Source organism: Drosophila mauritiana, chromosome 3L, assembly GCF_004382145.1.
Source record: "Drosophila mauritiana strain mau12 chromosome 3L, ASM438214v1, whole genome shotgun sequence".
Taxonomy (NCBI): domain Eukaryota; kingdom Metazoa; phylum Arthropoda; class Insecta; order Diptera; family Drosophilidae; genus Drosophila; species Drosophila mauritiana.
In genome coordinates, this window is record NC_046669.1 from 15,280,239 (window position 1) to 15,292,699 (window position 12,461).

A 12,461-nucleotide genomic window follows, 5' to 3' on the forward strand; every position below is an offset into this window, starting at 1 on the left:
TGATGTACAAATATGCAGATACAGATACAGATACGAATGCCTAAATAGATACAGATACAAATGTCGGGGCAACTTGAACTTGAATTTCGATTTATTTCGAATTCTGTTTGGGTCCCAAATTAGATCTGATTTAATTTCGAAGTGTTATTTTTTCACTGCTGCTATGTTCAAGAATAATCGATGCTATATAAGGATCCGTAGAAAAGGAATTTTATCTAATTGCTCGTTTGATGAAAACATTATCTACGGTTCTATAAATAATATAATAATTATCTGATAATCTGAACAAATAAAGCTAGATTCGATATAGATCTCAAATTCATTTAATCCCTACCGCAAGCACACTGCAAAATTCTCATTATGGAAGTTCCCTTTAGGGCGAATAATTTTAATCTGCTAATTCAACAATCATTCAATTTTAAACCCCCTTAAGAGACGCCACTTGAGTTCCTCCCTTTTTGGTCCTGTTCCTGCTCGCAAGGAATGCAAACGAACTGCCCCGAATCACAGCAATTTTCAAAGTAAACAGACAGAAATTTTTTCCTCAGAGTTATCCAGGCAGAGTGAGAAAAAGCGAACTTTTATTTATAAAACACTCGAAACGAGAAAAAATGTCCAAACTGTTTTTCGGGCATATTGACGCAAGGATTTCCCAGGCCGGCAAAGATGGGGGAAAAATAAAAAACTATGAAAAGCAATGCAATGTGAAGAGATCAAACAGTCGGCTGAAAGTCCTACGCTTGGGCCAAAAGTTTGTTTTGCTTTTTTCCCTTTTGGCAAATGTCACATGAAAAATGCGTTTGCTGTTTGCCAAAAATGCCGGCACTTTGCATGGCTCACCCTCGCTCTCGGAAAATCAGTCGGAAAAGCTCTACCCCCAGGACATTCTATTCTTCAGCTTCTCAGTTCAGCCAAAAGGATGGTGGTGTTGGTCTTCTTGCACGAAATTTCCATTTAATGTGTTTGCCCAAAGTATTAAAAGGCAAACGACGATTGAGTATCGGAAAGTAGTAAAGCAAAGTTGGGAGCGAAGCTCTGGGGTGTCCATGAACATAACACTGGAGTTGCACTCCTTGCTCACACCGGGAGAAAATTCGTATTAATCTAATTAGATGTAACTAACATGGTTTCTTAGATAATTATTAAATTTTGATAATTATAGAAGTTGAAATCAAGAATTTAAAGACTATCTTAATTAATTAAACTTATTTACAAAGAAAGTTAATTTAAAATTAACTATGAACTAGTCTCGAAAGGCTTGCCAATTTAGGTGGTATTTCTCACAGTGCAGAGGCAAACTCCCCGACTGACTGCTGAGTGATTGCCATGATAAGTGGCCCATTATGATGCCAGTTTGCACAGCGAGATTGCTCTGCGCTCCATTGGAGTTGGCCATAGTCATAGCCCCGGCCATCGACCATCGGCATCACCCTCCTTCGATTCGTCTTTAATGCATATCAGAGTTGGCAAACTTTTTGGCCAAAAAGTGCGTCATTGTCCGTTCGCTTTTCGTTGTCTTTTGGCCAGAGCCCGCTCCTCCTCCGGTCCAAGTCCTCCATCAACCGACTCCTGGCCAGTGTTCCTTTTGCAACGTCTGTTGACAAAAGACATTTAATTTTCCCGCCGCCTGGCGTCGTCGCTCGTCTTTGGCCTCCTGTGCGTGGAGGGCGAGTATCTGTATCTGGACTGGGGCTATGCAATAAAGTTAGTCGTCGTCGTGGTTTCTTTTCAGCTCTTTTTCGAATGGCCCTCGTCGCGTCTTTCCTTTGCTCCATTTTTGTCTCCGCCGGCTAGCGAAAACTTTGATAAGTGAAATTTATTGTGGGTGCTTTGTGTGTCCACTATGATGGTTACACCGAAAAACATTCAGATACTTTAAATATTTCATAAGAAAATTATTCATTTTCATGTCGCAAGTAGTGATGAACTAGTATTGGGCACTTGGGATAAATTGAAAATTGTAAATTGGTTTTAAATACATTATTGGTGTAACTATTACCAATCTTTTCCTCTTTTTTCAGTGTACCCCCACTGGAGACAGAAGAATGTCCAACTGATGGCGCTCTTAATGTTTTACGGCATTCAGTTGATGTTTATTATTTGCAGCATAAATCAGCAGGGCAATAACTGCAGGGGGATCCTCCAGCGATCTGTTTAGCGATCCTATGCAATCATTCGCACTACCAGCATTCCTCAACCCATGACCAACATCCTGTATAGCAATTTAAATAGCCACTGGCTGGCATCAACCCCCGATGGAAACTCATTAATTTACGTAAAATCCACTTAACTTCTTTCCCGTACGCAATAAATTCCACAACTTTGCGCCTCATCAAACGAAATGAATGCCGAAATTTACCACGCGACAAAGTCAGACAATAGAATAGATAGAAATCTACATGAAGTAGACGCCACGTCGCCGCTGAATTTCGGAACATGTGGTGTTATGATGAGGATTGGGACCTTTAAACCACTGAGCCACCAAACCACCACCCACCCGGCAGCCACCCACCCCATGGAACTCTGCAGAGCCACCCCAAATCCACGGACTTTGGTAGTCCGAAAAAGGGTGCATTGATATGCGTAAGCGAAGCGATTTTTCCAGCCTGCTTTGTGGGGGAATTCCCCCGGAAGATCGAAGGACCGGAAGAATTACGTGCCGGCAGAGCGTAGAACTCATGCCAATGCATTGCCATCATTTCAGGCAATTGTCAAACAAAACGCCGGCTGGGTGGTGGGTGGATAAATTAGATTTTTACTTGCGCACAATTGCATAAAGCCCCAGGCCCAAAAGCCCGACAATGTAATCCTCAGAGGACCTAGTCGTAAATATTCATTGCATACGGCCGGGCGTTTGAGCTTAAAGTTCTATCACTCACCTCCAGCCCAAACAGCCCCTCGTCCCCACAAAGCAGCTCCCCTTCTCTTTGTTCCTTGGGTATTTTTTTCAAGGTCTTTGCCAAATTTTGGGGCGGCAGCAATTTCATTTTCGAACCACCCACCCAATGTCCTTGGCGTGCGCTACCCCCCCAAAAAATCTTGGGGGTTGGACTTAGCCGGCAAGGGTGTCGAACTATAAATTGTACCTTTTGTTGCAGTTTTTGCCTGAATATCTTGAAGATTCGGGGGAATGGGACCTCCGGCGCTGGCAACCCTCAACGTGCGATGTCTTTAATAAATGTTTGGATGTTTCGTTGCGAGATTAAGTGGATTCCGTTTATGGCATGAGTAATGATGGATGCATAATGCGCACGTATGTGACATGTGTGGGGTGTGGGAACTCTGTAGTGGCTGCGGTTTGATGGGATAAATAATGGGTGGAGAAAGTACCGGGCTTCGGAAATATAATATATTTATCTTTAATAATTTGGAATTTTTTGCTTGAAAAATATTTTCTAAATTATTTTTTTCTGAGTATACACAGTTAGAAAAACCCAAAAAACAAGGAGTCTTATTTTATACAAAAAGTATTTGGTCGAAGTTCTAACAAACTTCCATGGCTCAATATGGTATTTTGATTAACAGAAAATAGTTTGGACCACCATAATCTTATCCTTTCAAATATTTAGTGGATTTACCTTAAAGGGTTAAAATATCTAGATCTTAAGTGAATTATGATTTTTAAAATTGAATATTAATAAGATTGTGATATTTCTAGTGGTAAAAACGATAACTTCATTCTCGTATAAGTGTTCCACATTCAACTAATATGTTACGCTTTAAAATAAGCAAGTATTATTTAAGAATATGTTTGCCGTTTCGCCAATTAAGTAATCAGTTGTTTCATAGACATGGAAGATATCGCGTCAGTTTTAAATTACTGTTTTAAATACATTGTTTTACCCCTGTGGATATTTATTGTACTCCTGCTGCTGCACAGAGATCTGAGCAGTTGGGATGGCCTGATGGGACCACTTTCTCATCCGGGATTGGGCGAAAATGGATCTGCCTCTTATTTAAGTGTTCCATCTTGGGAAATCGATGCGTATACGCAGGGTTGGCGGTATTACTTATATAACTCTTGGCTGGCGGAGAGAATTCCTCTAAGGCGTTCTTTGCCAGACTTACGAGATCCACGATGCCAGAAGATTGAAGACGATGAAGATTCTGATGAGATGAAATCTGCCAGTATTATTATGATATTCCGAAACGAACAACTCGTAGTACTTTTAAGGACATTACATAGTTTGGTGGAACGGACTCCGAAATACCTATATATCGAGCTTATTCTGCTGAACGATAACAGTGATAAGGACTTTTGGAAAGATAAAGTATCGCTCGTCTTCTTCGACAACTATGTGCACAGGTATATTCATCCAAATGCGAGGATTCTTCACCTGCCTGAACAGGTGGGCTTAATCAAGGCTCGCATTTTGGCTGCCTCCGAAGCCAAGGCCGAAAACTTGGTGTTCGTGGATGCACAAGTGGAGTTTACAAATGGCTGGTTATCCCCACTACTTGATACCATTGCAGAGCAAAGTTATACCCTGGCCACTCCTATACTTGATAATCTGGACGAGCAGACTTTGGCCTACAGACGGTCTATAGAAAGACGAGGAATGTACGATTGGAGCTTAACTCGTAGGGAAGTGCCTTTATCTAGAGCGAGGAGGTCGCACCTTCCTTGGCCCTACGAAGTGGCTGCCGTAAGGACTTCCGTTTTTGCCATTCCAGCTCTCTGGTTCCAGGACATCTCGAACTTCGATAAGAATCTTCGGGGATTCGGTGCTGCTGAGCTGGAACTAAGCTTCAAAGTATGGTGTACTGGTGGTCGAATAGTTCAAGTTCCCTGCTCTCGAGTTGGCCACTTGCAGCCCAAGGATGGGGACTACCTAAAGCGATATGGAGATCTCCATGAAATGGGTGAACAAAAATCAAGGGTATGTACAAAGGAAACAAAAATGAAATTCTGCTGTTTTTATATATATAATTTTTCCAGAACCTCAAACGCATTATAGAAGTGTGGACAGGAGATCTAAAATCGACCATTTATAAATACCAGCCGCATCTCCTGAATATCTCCGAGGGGGATCTCAATGAACCGCGAAAACTATATAAGCAAAACGAATGTCAGTCGTTTAAGGAGTTTATAAATGATTTAACACCAGGTCTTAGACACGTTACGGCCCTAAATCGAACGGATTATGCCTCAGGACATGTTAAAACCCTTGGATTTCCCAAAAAGTGTTTGACCATCAGTGCAAAAAGTCAGCATTTATTTGTAGAACGCTGCAGTACAAATAATTCTCATCAAAACTGGACACTAACCTATGTCAAAGATCTACGCGTGGCTGGTGATATTTGTGCAGAAGTGCATCCCAATTTGAGGTTGGGATACAACTTGTGCCACAGCCTAGGAGGTCGGCAAAGTTGGCATTATGATTTGGTAAGCAATCAACTAATGAGCAATACAAAGTGTCTGGAATTTGCGGATGAACTTAATATTTTTCTGGCTATTTGCAACTCCGCGAACGAAAAACAAAGGTGGATTCTCGATAATATTAATCTTAGTGTAATGCAATCAGCAAATACTTTAGTATAGATTTTATATCAAAGAACTATAGAGTTAAGGCTTATGATAGCTGTAAGGTCCGCAGTCTCTAAAGTATCTGAAGTTCAAGATATATTTATAAGATTTTCGGAATTGGTTCATAATTCTTAAACATTAGTTGTAGCTTTAAAGGAATAAACCCATTTGGCTTTTGTAAAATCAAAACTAGAGTTTAAGAATTCCATAAGTTTAGTGGCTTACACTTAAGCAAACATGCCTGTTGCTGTCTTGTTTGAATTCCTGCACATTAGTGATCATCCATCGTTGTTCCGTCACTTGAGAGTCGCAAGCACTTAAAATGAGTCCAATTTTATTGACATCAATTTGTAGACATTTGTTTCCGTTGCTCACAAATGAGCTGTGCTGGTAATTATAGTGCCATGGATTTTTCGTCAATTTTTTAGTGCATTTCGTAGCCCGCACATTATTTATATAGTCCACATACAGGCACATGTTACCATGTTTCAGTTGACAGCGAGACGTCAGTGTCCAGTCCTCGAAATTGGTTTGGAGGCATTTCCTTATGACAGGAAATCCTCCCTTGATCGATAAGCAAAAATGTGGCGCCACAAAGGGCATTATTTTACCTATCGCATAGTTGGTAAGACCAGCATGAAGAATGTGGTTCCTGATTTGCGGCGCCACTTGGCTTCTATACCATCCGAAGGATTTGCAGTTCAGTCGGCGTCGTAAGTCCCGCGGCTTGTCCAGCGATTCTGCAGTAAGGTTTCTCAACTTGGGATTGTATCGATAAAAGTGCAGCTTAAACTCGTCAAACCAGACATCTACAACACGCTTAAAGTTCTGCAAAGTAATTAAAACCCGGAAAAGAAATTAATAACATATGAAATTTTAAGGAAATATGTGAATTGTTTCGGCTATAATTTTGTGATATTAACCAACCTTTTGGACTTGTAAGCTGGGATTTCTGTTTGGTGCCATCTGGGCCTCAAGCTCATCGCGTTTATAGATTATTCCTACTCGTGAACAGGGAACAGCGAGGATGAGACCTCCACACTGCCACACCTTGAGGCTGAGTTCCAGAGCATCGCCTCCGTAGTCCCGGAGTCCTTCATCCCATCCCCCAAGATGCCAGAACCACTTGCGATCAATGGCAAATACACGACCCTCCAGTTGAGGGGATGGGTATGGCTTGGGAAGACTATTCCACGAGTGCTGATCCAGGGGCAGAAAAATGTGATCCAACTGCCAATCGAAGGCCATTTGCTGAGGTTCCACCCGCTTCTGGTAGGCAAACGATTCTTTAGATATGGCATCTACAATAGGCTCGGTGACAGTCTGGTTGTTCAACAGTATGGGTTCAAGTAGAGGAGGAAGCCAACCCCTTGTGACCTCCATGTGGCCATTGAGAAATACGAGAATATCTCCAGTCGCTATACTAGCTCCAGTCAAACGTGCTTGAATAATTCCCATCAAAGATTCCATATCCAGCTGAATAACTATGGGAAATTTATGATGAATGTGCCGGATAAGATCAATATCGGGATGCCCATCATGAACCAGTACTATTTCCTTCAGTAAATGGGGTGATGTTTGCGTAATAACGCTGTAGATGGTTCTCAGCAGAGTGTGAGGATGCTCCTGTTGGATGGCTATAACTATGCTAACAGTAACCCTTTTTTCTGAACTATAGTTGAATCTGAGGCATCTTTAAAAAAGTATTTAGTACATGTAATTAAATTGGTTTGCTTAGTGTACTTACTGTGGATCCCTATAGTCTTCTAGAGCTCTTTTCAGCGGAATTCTTTCTGATAGCCAGGCATTGTATTGATATTTCTCATTCTGTAGTTCAGCATCAACTAAATCAGTTTCTGTCATTTGCAAATGCGCTTCTTTTCCAAGTTCGCCAAGATTTTTTATTGATAAGTATTCAAAGTCAACTATGAGGTTTGACAAGTTATCTGTATACAAAAACCACATAAATAGAGTAATTATACAATATACTAAAATGAAAATCGCACAGCTACAGGGTGTACCAAATAGTAGTGATCTCATTATGATTAAAATTAGACTGAAATAAATATTTAAAATAACTATTAAAGGCCTTCGTTAATTCGGTTTGGATGGAACAAATTCATTCGATAGTGTATTTAGAGGAGTAAAGACTATCGGATACCCAACACTTTTCATATTAATTTGCGCTAACATAACTAATTATGTTTATAAAATCAATTGGTACCTTGTAAGATATCTTCCATCCAGTAAGATAGGATTTATTAAAGTCATTCGTCGTTAGCTTTAATGGCAAACCGTCTGAAACCTACCCAATGGCCTTCAGAAATTTCAATATGCCCGCCCCTGATCTGCTCATTGAGCCACCGAATCGAAAACTTTCTCAGCGTATAAGATGGGATTACTGGTGTGGAAGACCAAGACCGCTCTCGTCATGCTCTCAGTTGGCCAGCTTCAGTCTTGGCCAAAACGCTGTGCGGTTTAAGCCGAAAGTTTACTGTCCGTTCCGGAGGGCTGTGTTTGTTTCTGTGATACGATGTGCCTGGACATTTGGAGGCACAAGAAGAAGGTGTTGCCGCTGCTACTGCTGATGGCCATCGGCAGTATTATCTACTATCTATATACCCTGAAATTGGAGCGGGAGCGTGATGAAAGTGCAACTTCAACCACTTCTCGTTTGGAGCGTGACATAAGGGATCTGCAGGCGGTCTTCGAGTCGGAGGTCATCCCGGATCTGGGAGCATTGGGTCGCCCGGCGCGGGGTAATTGGACTGAGGAGCAGCTGGAGGCCATCGCCAAAAGTCAGCGGGAAACGGGTTACAATGCTTGGCTCTCCAAGCGCATCTCACCTGAGCGATCGCTCTACGACATGCGACATCGCAGGTGAGTGGCGAGAGAATGAGCTTTAAGAGCTTGCAGAGCGCAAATCAATAGCATTATAAGAGTGGCATACGATTCAGTACTGTCGGTGCTTTAAAGAGACATTTCTCAAACAAACACATTTCATTGATGTTTGCGCTGAAATAGTCTAGTTAATGCTAATTTCAGATTCATAAATTTACTAGCAATTAAATCTTTTATCATATTAGAAACGATTGTTATAACTGGAAACACTTTATATCTTAGTATATTTATAAAAATAGCTAATATTTTCTTTAGTCATATTTAAAATATTAAGAGGATACATTATTATTAATATATTATTTATATTACTTATTATTTAAAGTACTTTTGTACTTTTATACATAGCTAACTAGTCATCACTGTTAATATGATAAGACTCTCTGAATTTTGTGATCTTTCCACAGCTGCAAAAAGCTCAAGTACCCGCTGGAAAAGCTCCCGTCGGTCAGTGTGGTGATAACGTATCACAATGAGGAGGCGAGCGTGCTGCTGCGAACGCTTAGCAGCTTGAGGAGCCGGACTCCGATCCAGCTGCTCCGAGAGGTTATCCTGGTGGACGACGGGAGCACCCAAGTGGACGAGAAGCTCAACGACTTCATTAAGATCAAGTTCCTAAATATGGTGCAGCACCGCAGGATCACAACCCAGGTGGGTCTGATGCATGCGAGAGTCGTGGGCGCGGAACTGGCCCTGGCCGATGTCCTGGTCTTCCTAGACTCCCACGTGGAGGTCACCAAAGGCTGGCTGGAGCCGCTCATTGCTCCCATTTTGGAGGACAACAGGACCTGCACTACTCCTATTATAGACACCATTGACTTTGATAACTTTGCCTACAGAAGAGGCAAGCCGTCGAGGGGCTTCTTTAACTGGGAATTTAACTATATTCAGCTTCCACTTCTCAAGGAGGAGGCGGTAGCCATGCCGGCTCCGCATAAGAATCCCATAATGAATGGTGGTCTCTTTGCTATTGGACGTGAGTGGTTCTCCGAGCTCGGTGGCTACGACAAGGGCTTGAAGATCTGGGGAGCCGAGCAGTTCGAGCTGAGTCTTAAGCTATGGTTGTGCGGAGGACAGATCCTAGAAGTCCCCTGCTCTAGGGTTGGTCATCTCTTTAGAGACGGAAATTTCCAAGTTCGCTATACCAATAAGGATAAAAATAGCGAGAAGAAATTAATTTCAAGGGTGAGTTCCGTTTATGTTCAGTACCATAATAAATTATATAAAATAGTTTCAATGTAAAATAATGGTTTGCGTACAACTAAACTTTTTTTTAGAACTACCGCCGAGTGGCTGAGATTTGGTTAGATGAATACAAGGACAAGTTATTTGCCAACATGCCACATTTAACAGTGATTCCGGTGGGCAATCTCGCCGAGCAACGAGCCCTTAAGAACCGCCTCCATTGCAAGCCTTTCAAGTGGTTTTTGGATAACCTCGCAACGGATTTCCTCAATCTGTATCCCGTATTAGATCCCGCAGAATACGCTTCGGGAGTATTACAAAGTATAGCATCACCGAAACTCTGCCTGGATCGCAAAGATCCTAGTCATGGTCAACCCAAATTAGCTCCTTGTAGTTCGGACCACGTATTCCCAAGTCCAGAGCAGTATTGGAGCCTAACTAATCATAGGGAGTTGCGTTCTGGATTCTACTGCTTGGAGGTGCGCAATCACGGAGTGAATGTTCATATATACCAATGCCATGGTCAGAGTGGAAACCAGTTCTGGTCCTTCGACTCCAAGACCCATCAGGTGATCTCCGGCCAGCAGCAGAACTCCAGACATTGCCTGGAGGCCCAGCCGGAATTAAATGCGGTTACTTCGAGTGTCTGTGATCCGAAGAACCATAAGCAACAGTGGAAATTCGGTTATCTGAATAGCCAAAGACTGCAACATTTTTGGGATAATGTTAAGACACAATAGGAGAATTTTACGGCATTTTCGAAAGCTATGTCCATAACTGCCGAATATTATTTGTAAATATATACTACTTATATTTTGTTATTTAGGAGAGAGCATGTAAGCGTATATTTCTACAATAACTGGAATAACTTAAGAATATTTGTCTTAATTACATTTTAAAGACCGCATCATGCAGTTTTATTTTCAAGTCCCATCCTTTCATTTTCAAAGCCCAAGTTGAGCGGCACTCCAAAAACACTAGTTTTATATGCAAAGTAGTACAGATCATAAATGTTGAGAATATACTGAACATGAAAGCATATTGAATGCAAAGAGACCGGCAAGTTCATCTGAAATGAATCCGGCAAAAAAATAAAAAAATTAATGAACTAATGAAGGCGTTAACTCACATCTTTAACTGGATAGTATGAATGATCCAGAAAATACTTGTGGTGTTCTAAGGATTCATTCATAGCTGATCCCAAATGCAAATCCGCTTCGAAAGGCAGGAATCGATGTCTCTGAAACTCATCGCGACTATCCCCGGCTATCACATTGACATTTGTAAGACATCGACCCAGTTCCTTAGTGAAATCATTTCCTTTTGTCTCCGAACTGCAAATACTTTCGTTGGTCAGGGCCATGAGTGCAAATCGCTTAAGAGCAGCTGCACTGAAGACAATCCCGGAACCTTCTAGCATAAATACCTATAAATTAAATTAAAATATATGTAAGCAGGGTTATAAAAGTGAAACTTCAAACTGGCCGATTTATTAAAGTTAAGTAATTATTTAGAGTTTATAAGTTAGGAAATAAAATAAGAAACTAACTCACCAGACCATTGGGTGTTCGCAGCTTGCATCCAAAATAGATGAGCTCTTTGGGACTATATGTCTTTAACATGTGACGAAGATTTTCCACGACTACAAAACTGAAAAGCCAATTAATTAGCACTCAGAGTATTAGTTTTTCATAAAAAATTCGCCATTATTACTTATCGTCGTTGCAGTAGAGGAACCAGTCCCCCTGATGGAAGTGATACTTGTAGACGTACTCCAGATAGGCTCTCATTCGGTGCCATTTGTCATTCATATGCATAAATACCGCCGGTTCCAAGTAGTGATTAATGTCATCGCTGACGAAAAGATAGTGATCGCAGTGCCTGACCCAAGTCCGATGGATGTGAATTGCGGCATTTTCGTGGCGATATGCATAGGTTGAGATAATGCAAAAAATCCTAGAGGGCGGCGGACCATAGCTTTCGACGACTTCTCGAGGTTTCGAGTTCCCTGGCAGGTGCAACATTAGCGTATAGAACATAGTGCCCAGGATAAGCAGATAAATTGCATTCTTTCCGCCCAGGAAGAGGCGCCGTGTACTGAACAGTCGTGGCATTTCTAAACGATTACTGCAATCGGCGGTTCAGGTGGTGGAACTATTGGCGCTGGGTGGTCCGTCGACAATTTAATTATATTGAGTGCTTTTGTCTGTCGGAGCTGCCTTTGGTCTCCCTTTGCCCGCCGCATACAAATTGCCTTTTTCAATTAGAATTATTAACCCACCTGACGACTCGGGCATCGAAGACGCTTTGCCATCGTCTTTCATTGATGATAATGGCTTTCAAGTTGATGCAAAACTTTGCAGTTGAAAGTGAAGGGGCGAGTGGGTCGCTACATCCGGAAGGGTTTGGTCAGTTCATAAAGTGTTGCGTAGACTACACAAACTTTAAGTGGAGTATCGATTACTGGGCCCCCACATCTGGCGGTCATGTTTCTCGTATTTCAACAAACTTCGTGGAATCCGAAACTACAACTATTTACACGATTTAAACACGTTTCTAGATTTGCATAGATACTCGTATATATTTTTAGACATCCCAAAATAACAAAATATTATTCAATCGCCTATCTCTTTTGTTGCGAAAACAAAAGACCCACAAATGTTTGTATAGATTTCGATAATCACATGTGAGAGCAACTTGTACGGGTTTCATGTGAAACTGTCAAACCAAAAATATGGTACCTGTGCGAGGTAAGCGATATTCTGCTTATGTGGGATATTAATGTCTCAGTTTACGTGCTCAAGTTTCCAGATGAGCCAAGTTTTCATCTAACAGGTAAACAAAAGGCCTA

General features: G+C 41.6%; 4 protein-coding genes across 4 annotated transcripts; 2 read left to right on the forward strand and 2 right to left on the reverse strand.

Annotated features, from left to right (window-relative positions):
• The first annotated feature begins 3,791 nt into the window (after positions 1–3,791).
• LOC117141592 (putative polypeptide N-acetylgalactosaminyltransferase 12) lies at positions 3,792–5,590 on the forward strand. The gene is made up of 2 exons (XM_033305106.1): positions 3,792–4,880; positions 4,940–5,590. The coding sequence occupies exons 1-2, from the start codon at positions 3,792–3,794 to the stop codon at positions 5,540–5,542; spliced, it is 1,692 nt and encodes a 563-aa protein (XP_033160997.1). The 3' UTR covers positions 5,543–5,590.
• LOC117141593 (putative polypeptide N-acetylgalactosaminyltransferase 11) lies at positions 5,426–7,560 on the reverse strand. Its single transcript, XM_033305107.1, has 3 exons — positions 7,275–7,560; positions 6,455–7,220; positions 5,426–6,355 (listed from the first exon to the last, which is right to left on the reverse strand). Exons 1-3 carry the CDS (start codon positions 7,490–7,492, stop codon positions 5,741–5,743), a joined length of 1,599 nt encoding a protein of 532 aa, XP_033160998.1. The 5' UTR covers positions 7,493–7,560; the 3' UTR covers positions 5,426–5,740.
• A 422-nt stretch (positions 7,561–7,982) lies between these two features.
• LOC117141253 (polypeptide N-acetylgalactosaminyltransferase 8) lies at positions 7,983–10,734 on the forward strand. The gene is made up of 3 exons (XM_033304621.1): positions 7,983–8,407; positions 8,833–9,610; positions 9,703–10,734. The coding sequence occupies exons 1-3, from the start codon at positions 8,061–8,063 to the stop codon at positions 10,348–10,350; spliced, it is 1,773 nt and encodes a 590-aa protein (XP_033160512.1). The 5' UTR covers positions 7,983–8,060; the 3' UTR covers positions 10,351–10,734.
• LOC117141254 (glycoprotein-N-acetylgalactosamine 3-beta-galactosyltransferase 1) lies at positions 10,518–11,888 on the reverse strand. Its single transcript, XM_033304622.1, has 4 exons — positions 11,324–11,888; positions 11,164–11,260; positions 10,740–11,036; positions 10,518–10,679 (listed from the first exon to the last, which is right to left on the reverse strand). Exons 1-4 carry the CDS (start codon positions 11,722–11,724, stop codon positions 10,518–10,520), a joined length of 957 nt encoding a protein of 318 aa, XP_033160513.1. The 5' UTR covers positions 11,725–11,888.
• Between the last annotated feature and the right edge of the window lie 573 nt (positions 11,889–12,461).